This window comes from Heteronotia binoei, chromosome 17 (assembly GCF_032191835.1).
Source record: "Heteronotia binoei isolate CCM8104 ecotype False Entrance Well chromosome 17, APGP_CSIRO_Hbin_v1, whole genome shotgun sequence".
Taxonomy (NCBI): Eukaryota; Metazoa; Chordata; class Lepidosauria; order Squamata; family Gekkonidae; genus Heteronotia; species Heteronotia binoei.
This window is the reverse complement of record NC_083239.1, coordinates 55,792,769-55,815,153: the sequence shown is the minus strand read 5'-3', so window position 1 is coordinate 55,815,153 and position 22,385 is coordinate 55,792,769. Positions and strand designations below refer to the sequence as shown.

The 22,385-nt window shown below is 52.5% G+C and overlaps 1 protein-coding gene and 1 non-coding gene across 3 annotated transcripts in view; both read left to right on the top strand.

The window, feature by feature from the left end:
* The window catches only part of MARK4 (microtubule affinity regulating kinase 4), a 67,920-nt gene that overhangs the window by 12,405 nt on the left and 33,130 nt on the right, over nt 1–22,385 (top strand). The window contains exons 2-4 of one of the 2 annotated variants that reach the window (XM_060258385.1): nt 13,967–14,233; nt 16,482–16,535; nt 18,816–18,864. In XM_060258385.1, coding sequence (XP_060114368.1) covers nt 18,837–18,864 — 28 coding nt within the window. In that variant the 5' untranslated portion in view covers nt 13,967–14,233; nt 16,482–16,535; nt 18,816–18,836. Of the gene's footprint in view, nt 1–13,966; nt 14,234–16,481; nt 16,536–18,815; nt 18,865–22,385 lie in introns of those variants that run through there. The other variant, XM_060258384.1, reaches the window with a different exon arrangement.
* On the top strand, nt 13,679–13,747 carry TRNAG-GCC (transfer RNA glycine (anticodon GCC)). Its single transcript has one exon. It is a non-coding gene; the product is annotated as a tRNA-Gly (tRNA).

The following is a 22,385-nucleotide window of genomic DNA, read 5'->3' as shown; positions in this document are numbered from 1 at the left end:
GGCGTTCTTACAAGCGCAGTTAAAACGTGCATCCTTGCTCGGAACGCGGGGCAGGTTTTTGTAGGCTTTTCTGTCCAAAGGGAGTATAAATGGCTGGCTTGGAGCCAGACCTCCTGGCCTGCAAGCAAGTAGCCACCTTATCGGTTAGTTTGCCCCTGAGGCGAGCAAGGAAACCTCCCTGTTCTCAGTGGAAACATTCAGCAGGCTGATGACGCCTCAGCCTTGGCGGTGCTTGGAGAACCTTTGCCCCCCCACCGGTGGGAAAGGGATCTCTTGATCCTTCTCCAAATCCTGCCCGAGGCCTGCATCGTTTGGATCCTTCCAGTGTGGTGGGAATCCATCAGCCAGAGACCGGGCCTGCCAGGGGCTTCCTGCTCTCCTGGATTTACTGGTCTACGTAGGAAAACGAAAGGTCCCCTGTGAAAGCACCAGTCGTTTCCCACTCTGGGGTGATGTCGCATCACGACGTTTTCACAGCAGACTTTTGACGGGGTGGTTTGCCCTTGCCTTCCCCAGTCATCTACACTTCCCCCCCCCCCCCAGCAAGCTGGGGACTCATTTGACCGGCCTCGGAAGGATGGAAGGCTGAGTCAACCTCAAGTTGGCTACCTGAACCCAGCTTCTGCTGGGATCGAACTCAGCTCATGAGCAGAGGGCTCCGACTGCAGTACTGCAACTTTACCACTCTGTGCCACGGGGCTCTTAAAGGTAAAGGCAGTCCCCTGTGCAGGCACCAGTCCTTTCCGACTCTGGGGTGATGTCGCATCACAGCGTTTTCACTGCAGACTTTTTTACGGGGTGGTTTGCCATTGCCTTCCCCAGTCATCTATGCTTCTCCTCCAGCAAGCTGGGGACTCCTTTGACCGACCTCGGAAGGATGGAAGGCTGAGTCAACCTCGAGCCAGCTACCTGAACCCAGCTTCCGCCGGGATTGAACTCAGGTCGTGAGCAGAGAGTTCAGACCGCAGTACTGCAGCTTTACCACTCTGCGCCACGTAGGTGAGGGGGGGAAACACAGACGACACAAATGAAGCTGCCTCGTACTGCATCAGACCCCTGGTCCAGAGGCCAGAATTGCCTGCTCAGACCGGCAGCTGCTCTCCAGGATCTCATGCAGAGAAAGGTCTTTCGCATCCGCTACTGGCTGGTGCTTTTAACTGGAGACGCTGTCGGGGATTGAACCTGGGACCTTCTGCATGCCGAGCAGAGGCTCTGCCACTGAGCCGTGGCCCCTCCACAACACAGAGCCCGCCGTTGTGCACCCAGGCACTGTCAGCTCGGCTGGCTACAAGTTGCAAAAGTCAGTTCAGTAGAAGAGAGGCCACACTCAGCCGCAGCCAACACTCCCTCTAAGCTGTGGAGTCTTGGGAGCAAAAATTCTACTTTGACTTTAAAGTTGGGAGCTCCTGCATCCATGAGTGTGGGGCCCTCCTTCCTGATCTCAGACAAAAATGTGTGAGCCGGAGGCTGAAAAACTGTGAGCTAGCTCACGCTAACTCAGCTTAGAGGGAACACTGGTTGCAGCTTGCCTGACTCTCTCTAGCTGGCTCATACAAACCTGGGGGGGTCAGGACTTTAGAGGCGGTGTGGGGCCCAGGGCCCCTCTTTCCAAAGACCGTCTTACTGCGCTGGTGGCATGTGGCCATTCCCAGCCCCGTGGGGCAGCGTCTTCCCTTTGCAGGTTCTGCCTGCCCCCCAGCCACAAGGGACATGTTGCCGTGACAGCAGGTGCCCCCAGGTGTAGACGAAAGCCAGGCAGGGGGGTTTTAAGGTTCAAGAGTGAGGAATTTGATGCCAGGGGATCAGGGGCAGTTTCAGCAAGCCCACCTGGTTTGGGGTGAGCCCAGAAGGTTGGGGCAGAAGCTGTTTGCTCCATCCCACCCCCTGGAGTCTTCCTAGAGAATCATTCACAATTGACTGTACCAACTCCTTAAGAATGTAAGAGAAGCCATGTTGGATCAGGCCAGTGGCCCATCCAGTCTAACACCCTGTGTCACACAGTAGCCAAAAACCCCAGCTGCCATCAGGAGGTCCATCAGTGGGGCCAGGACATTAGAAGCCCTCCCACTGCGCCCCTCCCAAGCACCAAGAGTACAGAGCATCACTGCCCCAGACATAAAAGAAGCCATGTTGGATCAGGCCAATGGCCCATCCAGTCTAACACTCTGTGTCACACAGTAGCCAAAAACCCCAGCTGCCATCAGGAGGCCCATCAGTGGGGCCAGGACATTAGAAGCCCTCCCACTGCGCCCCTCCCAAGCACCAAGAGTACAGAGCATCACTGCCCCAGACATAAAAGAAGCCATGTTGGATCAGGCCAGTGGCCCATCCAGTCTAACACCCTGTGTCACACAGTAGCCAAAAACCCCAGCTGCCATCAGGAGGTCCATCAGTGGGGCCAGGACATTAGAAGCCCTCCCACTGCGCCCCTCCCAAGCACCAAGAGTACAGAGCATCACTGCCCCAGACATAAAAGAAGCCATGTTGGATCAGGCCAGTGGCCCATCCAGTCTAACACTCTGTGTCACACAGTAGCCAAAAACCCCAGCTGCCATCAGGAGGCCCATCAGTGGGGCCAGGACATTAGAAGCCCTCCCACTGCGCCCCTCCCAAGCACCAAGAGTACAGAGCATCACTGCCCCAGACATAAAAGAAGCCATGTTGGATCAGGCCAATGGCCCATCCAGTCTAACACTCTGTGTTACACAGTGGCCAAAAAAACCCAGGTGCCATTAAGAGGTCCACCAGTGGGGCCAGGACACTAGAAGCCCTCCCACTATGCCCCCCCAAGCACCATGAATACAGAGCATCACTGCCTCAGACAGAGTTCCAACGATAAGCTGTGGCTGCCTCTGATGGACCTCTGCTCCAGATGTTAATCCAGTCCCCTCTTGAAGCTGGCTATGCTTGCAGCCGCCGCCACCTCCTGTGGCAGTGAATTCCACGTGTTAATCACCCTGTGGGTGAAGAAAGACTTCCTTTTATCAATTCCTTGTCCCCTCTGGGCCCGGGAGCCACAACAAGTCCACTTTGCCCCAGCTGCTTCCTCTCTCTTCTTCCCCCCCAGCACCTTTCTTTGCCCCCCCCCAGGCTGGCTTTTAATCCAGCGCCCCACGGGAGCAGAGACCAGGATCCTTCCCACCTCTGAACAGGGACAGTGTTGGCCTGCGTCTTTTGAGCAAGGCTGGGGCTGCTCTCACTGCCTGCCGGCCCCCGGGGTCTCCTGAAATGTTTACACACACACACCCCGCCTCTTGCATCAGGTTGGGCTCCGTGCTCGACGTTTGTCCTCACCGCTGGGCACTGAGAAAGCAACTTCTGAGGCAGAAAAATGCACCTCCCGGCTCTGAGATTTTGGTCCGCTCAAAGAAAATGGAATAGAAAAACGGCCCTTTGTGTGCAGGAGCCCCTGGGGTGGACAGGAGTAGGAGTCTCAGTGCTTGGAGGGGAGTGTTCTGCCATTTGGGGGGCTTTGGGCTGAGGAGGCGAGGCGACACTGGGTGGGCCACTCACGTCACCCCCTTCTCTTCCCAGGGGGAAAAGAACTTAAGGACATTTCACACTCCAAAGGCATTTGGGGGGGGGGGGTTAAACTGCATTTCTGGTGAATGTTTTCCTCCCTTGCGTTGTTATGCATTGGGTTTTCCCTTTGCATTTCTTGCATACGTGGAATGTAGCATTCTGCTGCTGTGCTTAAAAAGACCAGGATTTAGAATCCAGATTTTAAAAGTTCAGATATGAATTCCCGAATACAAATGGTTTCCGGATGTCTTATAGCTAAGGTGTCTTTCAGCTGGGCAGAGGGAATATTAAGAGCACATCTGTGGTGGTTTGTTTGGGGTTTCTTTTGCCCGTTTCAGTGCTGCAAGACCTCTTCGGGCATCTGGATTTGCATGGGTGGGTGGCTGCAAAGGGCAGGCCAATGGGGGTCAGTTCTGGGAGGGGGGGGCAGGTGCCCCCCGGAAGGTACTGCCAGCATCCAGTGGAGCTGTGTACTCCAGTGCTGAGAGAGGAGCTGCACTGCCAGTGATATAGGTTGCGGGAGATTCCAAAAACTTTTTGTCCAGTTTGGTGTAGTGGTTAAGTGCACAAACTCTTATCTGGGAGATCCGGGTTTGATTCCCCACTCCTCCGCTTGCACCTGCTGGAATGGTCTTGGACCAGCGATAGCTCTCACAGAGTTGTCCTTGAAAGGGCAGCTTCTGTAAGAGCTCTCAGTCCCACCCACCTCACAGGGTGTTTGTTGTGGGGGAGGAAGATAAAGGAGATTGTGAGCCACTCTGAGACTTTTGAGTGGACAGCGGGATATAAATCCAAAGTCGTTGTCGTCCTCTTCCTTTTTCTCCTCATGATACCAGAATGGCACAGATGAGCAGGTGATTCCGGGCAAGACGGAAGTCTTCCTTCACTCACAAATCCAGCCCCATGAAGAAGATGACTGCAGATTTATACCCGCCCTTCTCTCTGAATCAGAGTCTCAGAGAGGCTTATAATCTCCTATATCTTCTTCCTCCACAACAGACACCCTGTGAGATGGGTGGGACTGAGAGGGCTCTCACAGCAGCTGCCCTTTCAAGGACAACCTCTGCCAAAGCTGTGGCTGACCCAAGGCCATTCCAGCAGCTGCAAGTGGAGGAGTGGGGAATCAAACCCGGTTCTCCCAGATAAGAGTCTGCACATTTAACCACTACACCAAACTGGCTCTCTAAGAAGAAGATATTGGATTTATACACCACCCTTCACTCTGAATCTCAGAGACTCAGAGCAGCTTACAATGTCCTATATCTTCTCTCCCCACAACAGACACCCTGTGAGGTAGGTGGGGCTGAGAGGGCTCTCACAGCAGCTGCCCTTTCAAGGACAACCTCTGCCAAAGCTGTGGCTGACCCAAGGCCATTCCAGCAGCTGCAAGTGGAGGAGTGGGGAATCAAACCCGGTTCTCCCAGATAAGAGTCTGCACATTTAACCACTAAACCAAACTGATTTATACCCCTCTCTTCTCTCTGAATCAGAGACTCAGAGCAGCTTACAATCTCCCCCCACACAACAGACACCCTGTGAGGTGGGTAGGCCTGAGAGGGCTCTCACAGCAGCTTCCCTTTCAAGGACAACTCCTGCGAGAGCTAAGGCTGACCCGAGGCCATTCCAGCAGCTGCAAGTGGAGGAGTTGGGAATCAAACCCAGTTCTCCCAGAGTCTGCACACTTAACCACCATACCAAACTGACTGGTTCAGTGGCTGCTGGTTTAGATGGCTTTACGAAAGGATGGAAGGAAGGAGGACCATTGGACAGTCCTCAGCCGTGACAGGTACGGAGGGCTCCGCAGAGAATGCTGCTTCCTCAGGAGCAAGTGTTGACTTGCTGGCTCCCAGAGGCATCCGGATTGGGCCAAACTGGGCAGCAGGAAACCAAAATAGTGACCTTGGGTCCAGTCCAGCTGGTCGCTTCTTGCTTTCTCACAGTCTCCCGCCTCTGTCCTGCTCAGTTTGCCCTCACTCGAGGTTTGGAGAATGCTTTTAGCAGGGAGGGAAGCCGTCTGAGAGCTGAGCTAGCTGCGTCTGGTCTAGCCACTAGGCAAGGCAGCACAGCTCTTATGCAAATCCGTGCACATCCTCAGCTGACCACGTGGAGAATGAAGGTCAGTGTGGCCAAATTTTTGCACCTGCTGGCCACCTTGCCCCTGTGAGTGGCGGGGAAAGTACCTCTCTGACTGTATGAAAGAACACAGCGGGCTGAAGCAGTGAAAATGGCAAACTGCCTCAGGAAAGGGGTTGAGAATCAAAATAGCTGATATTGCAATGCCCCTGTATAGATCTGCAGTGCGGCCTCTTTTGGAATACTGTGTATAGTTGTTGAACAAAGCAGTAGACAAGCGCACCTTTAAGACCAACTAAGTTTTATTCAGAATGTCAGCTTTCGGATGCTCTTAAGCAGACTTCATCAGACCAAATGGGAGTGGAAGCTGCAATTCTTAATATAAGTGGGCAGTGTGGAATCATGGGAATGTTTTTTAGCAGATTAAAAGAATCACAAATAGGGGTCTGTGTTTGTCAGTGTTAGGACAAAACAGGGCTGAAAAAACACTGGTGATAAAAAACAGACTGCTGTTGTAGGTGCGAAGTGCCATAAATCTTGGTAGCATTCTGGTTCTGTTAGTTTAAATAGAGGGCCTGGTTTCTCAAGAGATTATAACATCCATTATAGTTTGCCATTAGAAAAAAAAAGGAAGTCATTAAAATACAGTGGAGCTATGGCTTAACCTAAGGCCATTCCTGTAGGTGTAAGTGGGGAATCAAAGCCGGGTCTCCCAGATAAGAGTCCACACACTTAACCATTTCACCAAACTGGCTCTCCGTTCTGGACCCCGTATCTCCAAAAGGACTTTGCAGAGCTGGGAAAAGTGCAGAGAAGGGCACAAGAGGATGAGGGGCTTGGAGCACCTCCCTAATGAGGAAAGGTTGAAGAGTCTGGGACTTTTCCGTTTGGAAAAGAGATAATTTAAGGGGAGACAGGATAGAGGCGTCTTAAATCATGCATGGGGTGGAGAGAGCAGACAAAGAGAACTTTTCTCCCTCTCCTCAAACAGTAAAACTCTAGGACACTTCAGTGAAGCTGATGGGCATGATTCTATATAATTCTATATAAAGCTGATTCTATATAAAGAATTTTATTTTGTCTGTCCTGAACCTCCTGCCCATCAGCTTCACTGAACTGTCCTAGAGTTTTACTGGAGGAGGTTCAGGACAGACAAAATAAAATTCTTTATATAGAGAGTGATTAAAATATGGAATTTGTGCCCAGAGGATGTAGTGATGGCCACAGGAATAAACAGGTTTAGATACATTCATGGCTACTAGTCAGGGTGAGTCAGGCGAGCCTCCATATTCAGAGGCACTAATCCTTTGAATCTCTGAGCCTGGGGGCAATATCAGCTTCTGTGCCGTGTGGTTGGCCCTCCGGAGGAACTGGGTGGCCCCTGTGTGAGGCAGGAGGCTGGACTAGATGGTCCACTGGTCTGATCCAGCAGGGCTCTTCTGAGGTTCTCCTCAGGGGAAGGCCTCAGCCTCTCTGCCCTGTTGTTGGCCCTCCAGAGGAACTGGCTGGCCACTGTGTGAGACAGGAGGCTGGACTAGATGGACCCTCCCTGGTCTGATCCAGCAGGGCTCTTCTGATGCTCTTCTCAGGGGAAGGCCTCGGCCTCTCTGCCCTGTTGTTGGCCCTCCAGAGGAACTGGCTGGCCACTGTGTGAGACAGGATGCTGAACTAGATGGACCCTCCCTGGTCTGACCCAGCAGGGCTTTGCTGATGCTCTTCTCAGGGGAAAGCCTCGGCCTCTGCCCTGTGGTTGGCCCTCCAGAGGAAATGGTTGGCCGCTGGATGCTGGGCTAGATGGACCCTTTCTGGTCTGACCCAGCAGGGCTCTTCTGATGCTCTTCTCAGGGGAAAGCCTCAGCCTCTGCCCTGTGGTTGGCCCTCCAGAGGAAATGGTTGGCCACTGGATGCTGGGCTAGATGGACCCTCCCTGGTCTGATCCAGCAGGGCTCTTCTGATGTTCTCAGCGGAAGGCCTCAGCTTCTCTGTCCAGTTGCTGGCCCTCCATAGGAACTGGTTGGCCACTGTGTGAGACAGGAGGCTGGACTAGATGGACCCTCCCTCCCTGGTCTGATCCAGCAGGGCTCTTCTGACGTTCTTATGAGGGTCTGATTCAGTAAAAGGCAGCTTCGTGTGTGTTAATGTTTGGGAAAGGATGAGTGGCAGAGCCTCGGCTTGGCATGCAGAAGGTCCCAGGGATCTCCATTGAATAAAGGACCAGGTTTTAGGTGAAATGAAGCACCTCAACCTAAGACACCCTAGAGAGATGCTGCCAGTCTGAGTAGACAATACTGATCTTGATCAACCAGGGGGCTGGCTCAGTATAAGCGAGCTTCATGTGTGTTCACATTTGGGGAGGGGCTGTGGCTACGAGCATCTGCTTGCACACAGAAGGTTCCAGGTTCAATCACCAGCAGCATCTTCAGTTCCCAACTCCTTCACTTGCAGCTGCTGGAATGGCCTTGGGTCAGCCAGAGCTCTCATAGGAATTGTTCTTGAAAGGGCAGCTTCTGGGAGAGCTCTCTCAGCCCCACCCGCCTCACAGGGTGTCTGTTGTGGGGGAGGGAGAAGGTAAAGGAGATTGTGACTGTTCTGAGACTGAGATTCAGAGTACAGGGCGGGATATAAATCTAATATCATCGTCGTCTTCTTCGTCTTCTTCTTCTTAGGACCAGGCCGAAAGGTATGGGAAAGATTCAGGACTTTTTTTTTGCAGCAGGAACTGCTTTGCATATTGGGCCACGCTCCCTGATGTAGCCAATCCTCCAGGAGCTTACAGGGCTCTTCTTACTGGACCTGCCCTTTCATGGACAACTCCTACAAGAGCTATGGCTGACCCAAGGCCATTCCAGCAGGTGCAAGTGGAGGAGTGGGGAATCAAACCCTGTAAGGTAGGTGGGGCTGAGAGAGCTCTCACAGCAGTTGCCCTTTCATGGACAACTCCTACAAGAGCTATGGCTGACCCAAGGCCATTCCAGCAGCTGCAAGTGGAGGAGTGGGGAATCAAATCCGGTTCTCCCAGATTAGAGTCCTCACACTTCACCACAGCACCAAACTGGCTCTCGCATCAGGGCTGTGCGGCCTAACATGCAAAGGAGTTCCTGTTACAAAAAAAGACACTTTTTCTGCCTGAGACTCTGGAGAGCGGCTGCCAGCCTGAGTTGACAATACTGCCCTTGATGGACGAAGTGGGGTCTGGCTCAGCAGAAGGGTGCTTCGTGAGCGTTTGCGTTTGGGGAGTGATAGACAACCTGCCTGCCCTGCTGAATCTGTTTGCCCTTCCTTCCGGTGGGGAGGGAACCGCCCAGGCCCCGGGGGTGCCCTGCGTTGTCTTCCCTGGCCCAGATAGGAAAGTGCAACGGCAGCACTGTGCCTCTGCCAGGATATGACGGAGCTGTTTGTGAACCTGGCGGGGACCCAGGGCTAATCACCACCTCTGACGTTGCCGGAGGGCCCTGCCCCGCCTCTCTGCTGTGAAGTGGTGGTGTGTGGCTGCCGGGTGGGGGAGGCTCCGCCCCAGGAGCGGCAGCAGTTCAGGTTGGGCTTCATACCAAGCAAGCCAACTCGAGGCAGGAGGTGCCTGCCCTCCACAGGTCTGGGTTTCGTAACCGATCGATGTAGTTTTGTCATTCTCTGCCTGCGTTGGAAGGAATGCCACGACCAAGTTGGCAACAGCTGTGGCTGGTAGCGGAATAGGGGTGGTGGCGATGTCGGAAGCCAGCTTGCTGTCGGGGTCAAGTGCGCGGACTCTTGAACATATATGAACATATGAAGCTGCCTTATACTGAACCAGACCCTTGGTCCATCAAAGTCAGTATTGTCTTCTCAGACTGGCAGCGGCTCTTCAGGGTCTCAAGCTGAGGTTTTTCACATCTATTTGCCTGGACCCTTTTTTGGAGATGCCGGGGATTGAACCTGGGACCTTCTGCTTACCAAGCAGAGGCTCTACCACTGAGCCACCATCCCTCCCCTATCTGGGAGAACCGGGTTTGATTCCCAACTCCTCCACTTGCACCTGCTGGAATGGCCTTGGGTCAGCCAGAGCTCTCCTAGGAGTTGTCCATGAAAGGGCAGCTGCTGTGAGCGCTCTCTCAGCCCCACCCACCTCACAGGGTGTCTGTTGTGGGGGGAGAAGATCTAGGAGATCGTAAGCTGCTCTGATATTCAGAGTGAAGGGTGGGGTATAAATCCAATATCTTCTTACAATACAAGAACTCGTGGGCATTCAATGAAATTTCTGAGCAGTCAGGTTAAAACAGATAAAAGGAAGTCCTTCTTCACCCAAAGGGTGATTAACATGTGTAATTCACTGCCACAGGAGGAGGTGGTGCCTACAAGCATAGCCAGCTTCAAGAAGGGGTTAGATAAAAATATGGAGCAGAGGTCCATCAGTGGCTATTAGCCACATTATATATATGTGTGTGTATATGTATGTATGTATATGTGTGTGTGTGTGTGTATACACACACACATATATTGGCCACTGTGTGACACAGAGTGTTGGACTGATGGACCATTGGCCTAATCCAACATGGCTTCTCTTATGTTCTTCTTAGAGAGCCAGTTTGGTGTAGTGGTGAAATGTGCGGAGTCTTATCTGGGAGAACAGTTTGATTCCCCACTCCTCCACTTGCACCTGCTTGGAATGGCCTTGGGTCAGCCATAGCTCTTGCAGAGTAGTCCTTGTAAGGGCAGCTTCTGGGAGAGCTCTCTCAGCCCCACCCACTTCACAGGATGTCTGTTGTGGTGGGAGAAGATATAGGAGATTGTGAGCTGCTCTCAGTCTCTTATTCAGAGACAAGGGCGGGGTATAAATCCAATATCATCATCATCTTCTCTTCCACCCTCCAAGGAGCCAAATTCCCCCAACTTCTGTTCGGGTGGCATCATCTCTTCTGCTGTGGGAGCTGGACGGGGTGATCTTGGACTAGTCACACACTCTTAGTCTCAGCTGCATCACAGGGAGGCTAAAATGGAGGAGAGAGGAACGACGTTGGTGGCTCGGAGGCCCCATTGGGGAGACGGGGGGTGGGGAGGGGGCGGTGTTTGGAAATGAAGTCCACAAGTGTTATGTTGGGGGGCACCTGAGTGCTTTAATGCGGGGTGGCCAAACTTGCTTAGCGTAAGAGCAACACAGAATAAGCCTCAGATGTTTGAGAGCCGCATGAACATCAGATGTTTCAGAGCAGGGAGGTAGGAAAATAGATGAGTGAGGGAAAGGTAGAAAGAAAGCAACTTTATCTTTAAACGCCTTCTCCAAACTGCCAGCTGGCTTGGCTTGGAGAAGTGATTTAAAGAGACAACTGTCTTCTCCAAGCCAGCCCACATGGGGTGGGGGCTTCGAGATCCATACAAGACGTGTGGAAGAGCCACATGTGGTTCCGGAGCTGCCATTTGGCCTCCCCTACTTTAATGTTTTTCCCAGAGGATTCAGCAAGTGCATCGGGCAGGTCTGTCAATAGTTGCTGGTCATGGCAACTCCAAACAGAGCTTCCAGGTTTGGGGCAGTCTACCTTTGAGTATCAGTGACTGAGGACAGATAGAGGAGGAGTGCTCTCTCCACCCATTAGCTCTTGCCAGCTGCCAGGATGCTCCTAACTGGTCAGTGCCGGGAACAGAAGACAAGACAGACTCCCGGGCCTTTCACTTGGTCCTTCCCAACAGCTCTCGATTGGTGCATTTCTCATGCCTTTCCGGATGTGTGTCAGAGCCAGAGCCGGAGTCTCTCTGGTGCAAAACGCTGGCTCTTTTAATCTGAGATTTCGGTGCTGCGGTTAGAGTTCTTGGCATGTTCGTTTGGGCCCATGTGCGTTAGACTTGCGTCTCATAATGTTTTTATCTGTTCCAGCCAAATTTTTGGAGGTGTTCTTACATGTTTATTTTTGTTGATGGTTTCAAAGCTAGGTAGAGGCTAGGTAGAGCCAGTTTGGTGTAGTGGTTAAGTGTGTGACTCTTATCTGGGAGAAGCGGGTTTGATTCCCCACTTCTCCACTTGCACCTGCTAGCATGGCCTTGGGTCAGCCATAGCTCTGGCAGAGGTTGTCCTTGCAAGGGCAGCTGCTGTGAGAGCCCTCTCCAGCCCCACCCACCTCACAGGGTGTCTGTTGTGGGGGAGGAAGGTAAAGGAGATTGTGAGCCGCTCTGAGACTCTTTGGAGTGGAGGGTGGGATATAAATCCAATATCTTCTTCTTCATCATCTTCATAACACCCCCCACCCCCACCCCGGATTCTGGCCGGGGGCTTGCCGATAGGTATGTGTCAAAAGGAAATCGCAGCTGTGCCAATCAGGAGAAGAGGTGCCCAGCCGCCGTCTTCTGTCTCCTGGGCACCTTGAGAGAGGCTGTTATTGCTGATGCCTATAATCTCTTTGGACTAAAGATCTTTTGCTTTCTAAGCTTGTTAAGGCGAGCAGCTTCCCTGGGGAGGATCTGTGGGGCTCTGTGGCCTGGAAGGAGGCGACATATGTCATAGGAAATCTTGGGGTGGGGGGGCTTCAACCAGCTAGGGGGTTTTCCCCTTCCTCTGGGCTTACAGTGGGGGTCACTGGGGAAGTGGGGGGGAGAAGAGGCTGTTAATTTCCTGCATTGTGCAAGAGGTTGGACTAGATGAACCTGGGGGTCCCTTACAGTGCTAGTTTGGTGTAATGGTTAAGTGCATGGACTCTTATCTGGGAGAACCAGGTTTTGATTCCCCACTCCACCACTTGCAGCTGCTGGAATGGCCTTGGGTCAGCCAGAGCTCTCTTATCTGGGAGAACCAGGTTTGATTCCCCACTCCTCCACTTGCATCTGCTGGAATGGCCTTGGGTCAGCCAGAGCTCTCTTATCTGGGAGAACCAGGTTTGATTCCCCACTCCTCCACTTGCATCTGCTGGAATGGCCTTGGGTCAGCCATAGCTCTCTTATCTGGAGAACCGGGTTTGATTCCCCACTCCTCCACTTGCAGCTGCTGGAATGGCCTTGGGTCAGCCATATCTCTCGCAGAGTTATCCTTGAAAGGGCAGCTTCTGGGAGAGCTATCTCAGCCCCACCCAGTTCACAGGGTGTTTGTTGTGGAGGAGGAAGATAAAAGGTGATAAAGAGCACAGTGGGGGGGCTTCTAGTGTCCTGGCCCCACTGGTGGACCTCCTGATGGCACTTGGGTTTTTGGCCACTGTGTGACACAGAGTGTTGGACTGGAGGGATCATTGGCCTGATCCAACATGGCTTCTCTTATGTTCTTCTGTGACAGAGTGTTGGACTGGAGGGACCATTGGCCTGATCCAACAAGGCTTCTCTTATGTTCTTATGTGACACAGTGTTGGACTGGATGGGCCACTGGCCTGATCCAACATGGCTTCTCTTATGTTCTTCTGTGACACAGAGTGTTGGACTGGAGGGACCATTGGCCTGATCCAACATGGCTTCTTTTTCGTCCTTATGTCTGGGGCAGTGATGCTCTGTATTCTTGGTGATGGGGGGGGCACAGTGGGAGGGCTTCTGGTGTCCTGGCCCCACTGGTGGACTTCCTGATGGCACTTGGTTTTTTGGCTACTGTGTGACACAGAGTGTTGGACTGGAGGGACCATTGGCCTGATCCAACATGGCTTCTCTTATGAGATTGTAAGCCATTCTGAGACTCGGAGTGGAGGGCAGGATATAAATCCAATTGCTTCTCCTTCTCCTCCACCAACTAACATGTTTCAGCTAGATTTAGGGTGGGGGTGACCCAGTTTGGGAGGGGGTCAGTTGCTTAGAGCTCACATTCATGGAAGCTGTTTTGAAGAATGGGGGGGGCAAGAGGTCACGAGGGAATGTGCAGAGTGCATTTTCCTCACTGTCGTGTGGACTGGATCTTTGGGATTCTGAAGGAGAGGGTAATCCAAGACGTGTTGGTCCAGTAAGCATCAGCCTGGGAGCCTCTTTTGAGAAACTTTGCACTGCCTAAAATGGGGTTTCTGGACGATCAAATTGGAGGGTTTTGGTTTTCAAAAAACCAAGGAGTTTCTTAGGTCTTGGGCACAGTTTTGTTTGCTGCTTCAACATTTGCAGAAAGGGAGATTTTAGGATGTGATTCGTGGCTGTGCCCGGGAGGAAGTGGAGAAGGGCCGTGGCTCAGTGGAAGAGCCTCTGCTTGCCATGCAGAAGGTCCCAGGTTCAATCCCCGGCATCTCCAGCTATAAGAACAAGGCATCAGGTGATGTGAGATTCCTGTCACTGCCTGAGACCCTGGAGAGCTGCTGCCAGTCTGAGTAGACAATACCGATGGACCGAGGGTCTGATTTGCCACAAGACAGTTTCATGCGTTCATGTCTGTTCCCCCAATTCCAGCTCCCCCCCCCAGTTTTGTTCCTGATTTTCACCCATGAGTAACACATTCCTCTCTTCCTTCTAGCACCAGCGCTGCCCAGTGGTGACGCTTGACCCTGCCCCCAACCCAGCGACGCCACCCCTCTCCCCCCAGCCCTCCACCCTGGCCAGCAGCCGCTCCGAAAAGGGCTCATCATGGTCCAGCCGCTCGCTGGGCGCCCGCTGCCGGAACTCCATCGCCTCCTGCGCCGACGAGCAGCCGCACATCGGCAACTACCGCCTCCTCAAGACCATCGGCAAGGGCAACTTCGCCAAGGTCAAGTTGGCACGCCACATCCTCACAGGCCGAGAGGTGAGGCGTTGGAGGGGGGGCGACTGCGCTGGGCATTGGCTGTGGAGCAGGGGGGACCTGGAAGGATGTGGCCTGAAGAACTTTGGTGTGGTTAAGAAGGCTGGATGGGAGCCAGGTTCAAATCCCCTCTCCTACCATGGAAGCTGGGTGGGTGACCCTGGGCCAGTCATGCACTCTCAGCCCAAGCTACCTCGGAGGGTTGTTGTGAAGATATAACAAGACTGATACATTCTGCTTTGGATCTTCATTGGGGAGAAAAGGTGGGACGTAAGCTGTGTTCCCTCTAAGCTGAATTCGTATGAGCTAGCTCACGCATTTTAGCTCAGGAAGGAGGACCCCGGAGCACACTAACGTATGCAGGAGCTCAAAACCTGAATGCCAGCAGCTCACAAAGTAGAATTATTGCTCACAAGACTCTGCAGCTTAGAGGGAACATTGTAAGTAAAGTAAATTTTAACAAATTATTGGCCACGTTTATAGTCCACCTTTTTCACTCAAGGCAGATTAAGCAATCGACAGGAGGACACATGTGATAGGCAGCGTACTAGTGCAAGGATGCAGAAATCCAAATAATCATCACATAAAAGGCAAAGTGCAGGTACAATGCAGAGAAACAGTATTAAATCGTTTTATGGTTTTAATTAATTTATTCAAATGTATTTTATTGTATAATGTATTTATCGTAATCATGGCACATGCCATGTCTGTGAGCCGCCCTGTGCCTGCCTCGGCGGGGAGGGCGGGATATAAATAAAAGTTATTATTATTATTATTGTCAGGAAACAAGAAAGTGCCAAAAGGGGAAGAGAAGCAGCCAACAAGTAGTCCTCAGTTTCTTTGCTTTTATAAAGCATCTTCCTCAGAGGGCTTATGAAGAAATGAAGACCGATTTAACACTCACCCTACACCTCTCTGACGCTCCTTTTCTCAGCGCGGCGTCCTTCCAATTTCCCACTATCTGCCCCAGAGCGGCAACTCGCTTTGCCTTTTTCGCGCAGCAAACAAGATCCTCTAGAAACCGGATACTGTTTGCTGCGCAAAAAAGGCAAAGCTAGTTGCAGCCCCGGGGCAGATGGTGGGAAATCCGACCGAAGCCCCGCAGAGAGGGGGAGCGTGAGAGCGGCGTAAGGCTACTAGGGAATAAGCGTGGGACTTTTCAGAGCCCCGTGGCGCAGAGTGGTAAAGCTGCAGTACTGCAGTCAGAGCCCTCTGCTCATGACCTGAGTTCGATCCCAGCGGAAGCCGGTTCAGGTAGCTGGCTGAGGTTCACTCCGCCTTCCATCTTTCCGAGGTCAGTCAAAGGAGTCCCCAGCTTGCTGGCGGGGAAGTGTAGATGACTGGGGAAGGCCATGGCAAACCACCCCGTAAAAAGTCTGCCGTGAAAACGTTGTGAAAGCAACGTCACCTCAGAGTCGGAAATGACTGGTGCTTGCACAGGGGACCTTTCCTTCCTTTCCTTTCATATGTATCCTTGCAAATAGTCCAACGGCAGGCCGGTCCAGCAGGGCTCTTCTGATGTTCTTCTCAGGGGAAGGTCTCAGCTTCTCTGCCCTGTTGTTGGCCCTCCAGAGGAACAGGCTGGCCACTGTGTGAGACAGAGGCTGGAATAGATGGACCCTCACTGGTCTGATCCAGCAGGGCTCATCTGATGTTCTTCTCAGGGGAAGGCCTTGGCCTCTCTGCCCTATTGTTGGCCCTCCAGAGGAACAGGCTGGCCACTGTGTGAGACAGAGGCTGGAATAGATGGACCCTCCCTGGTCTGATCCAGCAGGGCTCTTCTAGTGTTCTTCTCAGGTGAAGGCCTCAGCCTCTCTGCCCTGTTGTTGGCCCTCCAGAGGAACTGGCTGGCCCCTGTGTTTATTCCAAAATTCTGTTTGGAATAAATTGTTTGGATACACTGAACTTTTAATTCACTAGTTGTGATAATTTCATGCCAAGTAAAATTGTCCATGAAATTGTCCTAAAGTAACAGAATGACTTTCGATCTGGAAAAGAAAAAAAAAAGAAGTCCTAATGTAGCATTCTTTTCAATTTTTCCAAAAATTTCTTGATTTTTCCAGGGGGAAAAAACCAGAAAAAACCTGAGGGTTTTCCCAAGCTTCAAAATTTCTGGAAATTTTACTTCTCTAGGTGGAGCAGAGAGAGGGGTCGTGGGCAAGAGTGGGATCCTGGGGGCAGGTGTGCGGCAAACCCCCAGGCCCCCTCTCTTCCCCCCAGAGTCTGACTTCTTTTCCTCAATTTCTTTCAGGTGGCCATCAAAATAATCGACAAGACTCAGCTCAACCCAACAAGCCTCCAGAAGGTGTGTGTTTTGGAGACCAGGGACCGCGTGGCATTTTGCCTTCCCCCAGGGGGCAGAAGCCAGGAGAAGGTGTCCCCCCCCCTCGGGTGTCCCCAGCAGAGGGCCCCTATGCAGGTGGTTCAAGAGAACCAGGATGGGATCCAGGAGAGCCCCCCCTCTGCCCTGGAAGATTGCTGGGTGACCTCAGGCCAATCTCAGCCTGACCTTCCCCACAGGCTGTTGTGAGGAGAGAATGGGAAGCTTTGCAAAGGTGCATTTGGAGAGGGTGTGTGTGCAGCCGGGATTGCTCTGGAGCTCCGCATGAAATGGAGCTCCTGGAGTTGTGGGGCTTTCCCAGACGTTGTGCGCTGGAAAGTCCACACAGACACACCCGGGGCACCATCCGCCCAGTGAGTTTCAAGGTCCATCCCAGGCCTCTCCCTGCTCCAGAATGGTTTCCGCTTCTGCTTTGAGGATATTCCTTTTTCAGTCAGCACCCAGTGGGAGACAGAGAGAGCCCCCTCACAGAGTGACCCCTCCCCCAGCAGCTCCAGTGGCTGCCACTTGTCACTCTCCGCATTCTCCCCCCCCCCCCAGTCCCTTCCTTAATTAGCGCCAGGAGTCCAAGTTGGTCGCTGTGGAAACGGCATCTCCTGCCAGCACCACGTCGTGCTGAGGGGGAGTTGGGGGGGGTGTTGCTAATTAGTGGCTGGAGTTTCCAGGACAAATGAGCTGTGGGGGGGGGAGAGGGAATGGATTGTGATGCTTCTCTTCCCCTCCCCCCCAAAAATCACACATTTCCCCAACAGGAGGGGGGGAGAGCTTGAATCCAGGTTTCTGATCTGCCTGTCTTCCTTGGCAGGGGATGTCTCCACCTTCCGGTTTCACCACTTCTCCCCCCCCCCCAATTGAAATGTGTTCTCCCCCCCCCCCCAGCCGTCAACTATTGCCAGCAGATCTAGCAATGGCAGTGCATATAGAAAGTAATAATACACCCAGGGCTTTTTTTGTCGCAGGAATTCTTTTGCATATTAAGCCACACTCCCCTGATGTAGCCAGTCCTCCAAGAGGTTAGAAGGCTCGTATGAAAGGACCAGCTGTAAGCTCCTGGAGGATTGGCTACATCAGGGGTGCGTGGCCTAATATGCAAAGGAGTTCCTGCTACAAAAAAAGCCCTCGATGCACTATTACTTTCTGTATGCACTGCCATTGCTAGATCTGCTGGCAATAGTTGATGCGAGGGAGCACACATTTCAATTGGGGGAGGAGAAGAAGTGGGGAAACCGGAGGGCAGTGATATCCCCCTAAAAGAAATGGCTAGGGTGGGCATGGGCTGGAAGGTGCCAGGCAGCCTTCTTCCCCTGCCACTTCCACCCCCCATCACCTCCCGCAAGTCGGAGGGCAGGGCCCTTCTCAAGTGAAGGCTTGGCAGGAAAGAGCTGTGCGCAGCTCCAGCAAGTGAGCCAAGCCACAGACGGCAGGCACTGGTAAGCCGCTCCACCATTTAGGGCTCAGCTGTACCCCAGAAAGCCCCTGCCGTGAGGCCGCCCTCAAGAACATGTTATTTGCCATAACAGAGTAATCCAGCTGCTCCACTAGCATGTCTGCAGGCCTCGAATTCAGCAGGAGCTCACAGGAGCACAGCTCCTGAACCTTTCTGAAGCCTCCCCCCTCCTCCCCACCTGCCTTCTCCATTGACTAGTAGGTGCAGCTGCATAACAATCCCTGGATGAGGAGAGCAGGCAGCCAGCCAGCCACCAGGGGCTTTGCCACAGCCCCAGCAGCCCTCATTAACCCCTGGAGAAGTCCACACCACCCTTTCTCCACTTCTGATGTGATTTGGGATGGTGGGTGGCTTGCTGGCCTTTTGAGTCTTGGGGGGGGGGGGGGTCGGCCAAGGAGACCCCCAGGCGAGCGAGGCCTGCTTGGGCTGACTGGATCTCTAGGCAGTCCAAGCAGGCTTTGCTCACCTGGGGCTCTCCTTGCTTTCATTGGGTTGCTTTTGGCTGGGGGGGGGGACATATGCTAATGAGTTACGTTAATAAGCTCCACCAGCTATTTTTCTACAAAATGACCCCTGGGTGTATGGAACATTTATTGGGAGCCAGCCTGGAGGAAACGGAGTCTCCTCTCTCGGGGCCTTTTCTGCAGCTGCTCCCTTTCTGCTGCACTCCTTGTCTGCATTTGCTCATGCAGGGCCTGCCCAGGGAGGGAGAACAGTGTGCATGCCCCAGCCCCTAGGCAGCCGACCGACAGGAGAACGGCCTGACTTCCTTTTCCCTCTCCCTTTTCTCTTTGCAGCTCTTCCGGGAAGTGAGAATCATGAAGGGTTTGAATCACCCCAATATCGGTAAGGAGGCCTGGAGAGGAACCGCTGTCCCTTCCCACTGCTGGCCTCTTGTCAGCAGAGCAAGGTTGGAGCGAAAGAGACAAGAACGTCTTTGCCCCAAGGGAGGGACAGTGCGCATCCCACAATTCCACAGTGGCACCACGTATGTCAAGAACGTGGCGCTAAAAATTCTGCCTCTGAGCGTCTTGCCTCTCATTCGTTCCCCAGGTTTTCTACCTCTTGCGGCTACCAAAAAAAGAGAGCTTATAATACTCCAATGTAGTATTGCAACTGGAGCATTGGATGTGGACCACGGAGACCTGAATTTTTATTCCAACCCCCCCCCCCCCCCTCCACTCGGCCATGACAATTACAGTGTCAAGATAGCTTTTGCAAGATAGTTGTGAGGTTAAAAGTGGGAGAAATCCCCATGTTGTCTGAGGAAGAGAGGGGCAGAGATGTAAAAATATGTTGCTAACGACTGCTGGAAATGCAGGGAGTGTGGAGGCAGCGGGACCGGGGGGGTAGCACAGCGCAGGTCTTCCAGCAGCGCTCTGTGATTCCCTCCCCCCCCCCATGACTCCAGGAAGTAGTTGTGCAAAACAAGCAAGCCCAGCTTAATTGGCATGATTTATTCTTATCACAATCTGGCTTTTTTGTTTGCACTGAGCACATTCAGACTGGTTGAGAAGGACCCATGAATGTCCTGCTGGTGGGAGGTTGCCTTGTCGAAAGCAGCTGCAGTTCTCTCGAGCTGGCAGGGCGGGGGACGCCTGTGCGAAAGCCTTTCAGGGACTGAACGGCCCAAGAGGGGCCATGGCTCAGTGGCAAAGCACCCACTCGGCAAGCAGAAGGGCTCGGGTTCAATCGCCGGGGTCTCCAGCTAAGAGGACCAGGCAGGAAAAATCCAGTGCGTGGTTACAGGATGGGGAAGACTTGCCTTAGCAGTAGTATGTGCAAAAAGGATCTAGGGGTCTTAGTGGACCGTACGCTGAGCATGAGTCAACAGTGTGATGTGGTGGCTAAAAAGGCAAATGCGATTTTGGGCTGTGTCAACAGAAGTATAGTGTCCAGATCATGTGAAGTGATGGTGTTGCTTTACTCTACTCTGGTAAGACCTCACCTGGAGTCTTGTGTTCAGTTTGGGGCACCACATTTTAAGAAGGATCTAGACAAGCTGGAATTGGTCCAGAGGAGGGCGATGAAGATGGTGAGGGGTCTGGAGACCAACTCCTATGAAGAAAGGTTGAAGGAGATGGGGATGTTTAGCCTGGAGAGGAGGCGGCTGAGAGGTGATAGGATCACCATCTTCAAGGGCTTGAAGGGCTGTCATAGAGAGGATGGTGTGGAATTGTTTTCTGTGGCCCCAGAAGGTAGGACCAGAACCAACGGGTTGAAATTAAATCAAAAGAGTTTCCAGATCAACGTTAGGAAGAACTTCCTGACTTTTGGAGCGGTTCCTCAGTGGAACAGGCTTCCTCGAGAGGTGGTGGGCTCTCCTTGGAGGTTTTGCAACAGAGGCTAGATGGCCCTCTGACAGCAATGAAGATCCTGTGAATTTAGGGGGAGGTGTTTGTGAGTTTCCTGCATTGAGCAGGAGGTTGGACTAGATGACTCTGGAGGTCCCTTCCAACTCTATGATTCTAGGAGGTGATGGGGAAGCCCCTTTTCAGCTAAGGCCCTGGAGAACCCCTGCCAGCCTGGCTACACAGGACTGACCTCAAAGGACCGAGGGTCTGATTCCGTATAAGCCAACTTCATGTGTGTTCATGTTTGTGAAGCTTATCTGCTTGGCTGCAGAGGGCCCCGGTTTCAATCCCATTTAATAAAGGACAAGGTTCTAAGTGAAGCGAAGGCCCACAGCAGAGACCCTGGAGCCCCACTGTCCGTCTCCGTAGGCAATACTGACTTTGGGCGCATTCAGACTACACTAAATAAAGCGTTTTGCAACTGCATTTTTGCTACTCTTAGTCTGAATTCAGGTGGCCGATTTGAGCCAACAGGCACAGCCCCCGGGTGGATTAAAAAAGCAATGTCAGACAGGCACAGTTGCTGCCCGTCCCACCCCCTCTGATGTCACGGAGACAAACCAAATCGTGGTAGCAAATTCTTCTGCCGCACTCCATCAATCTTTGCAGGCATCTGAACACAGGAGCATGCCCCTGTATAATTTCAGTTTCAGTTTATTTCAATTTATATCCCGCCCTTCCCACCAAAGTGGCTCAGGGCGGCTTACAACACATAAAAACTAACATAGGTTTTGGATTTAAAATACCACAAATTATACCGTTAATACAGTAAAATGGTAGAACATAAAAACAGGTGCTCAATCAGACTACTATGCTGCAATCTTCTATAGAGTTTCTAATGCCAGTTAGTTATAGGCCAGCCGGAAAAGGGCTGTCTTACAGGCCCTGCGGAACTGGCCAAGGTCCCGCAGGGCCCTCACCTCCTCCGGCAGCTGGTTCCACCAGCAAGGGGCCGTTACCGAAAAGGCCCTGTCCCTGGTGGATTATAAATTGATGGTGCCTTCTCATTTGGAATACTGTGTACAATTTTGGTCACCGCACCTCAAAAAGGATATTCTAGCACTGGAAAAGGTGCAGAAAAGGGCAACTAGAATGATTCAAGGGTTGGAACACTTTCCCTATGAAGAAAGGTTAAAACGCTTGGGGCTCTTTAGCTTAGAGAAACGTCGACTGCGAGGTGACATGATAAGAGGTTTACAAGATTATGCACAATCTCCTTTACCTTCTCCCCTTGGTACTTGGGAGGGGCAACAGTGGGAGGGCTTCTAGTGTCCTGGCCCCACTGATGGACTTCCTGATGGCACCTGGTTTTTTGGCCACTGTGTGACACAGAGTGTTGGGCTGGATGGACCATTCACCTGATCCAACATGGCTTCTCTTATGTTCTTCTGTGACACAGAGTATTGGGCTAGATGGGCCATTGGCCTGATCCAACATGGCTTCTCTTATGTCCTTATGTCTGGGGCAGTGATGCTCTGTATTCTTGGTGCTTGGGGGAGGCACAGTTGGAGGGCTTCTAGTGTTCTGGCCCCACTGATGGACCTTCTGATGGCATCTGGTTTCTTTGGCCACTGTGTGATACAGAGTGTTGGACTGGAGGGGCCATTGGCCTGATCCAACATGACTTCTCTTATGTTCTTATGCAAGAAAGGGGGTTGGCAGTGTGAACCCACCAATCCACTCTAGGAGATTCACTGGCATTCTATTTTTAACTGCCCCATAGTACATGTGTGCATGAGCGCATGGCCACTAAAAATGTAAGGGGGGGAAACCCCAAACTGTACCAAGGGGATGGTGTGCAACAACCGTATGAATATTACAAAGCGCCCCCCCATCCCGCTCAATATATAGGCACATTGCATGGGAGCATCTGACCTGGATTTGACCGCTCCATTTTGGGACAGCACACTTCGGGATGTCTTCGGTGCGTACAAAGCTGCCCGTCTGTACCCAGCCTTACACTGTGAAAATCCAGTTGCAAAACACATTATTTAGTGTAGTGTGACTGCACCC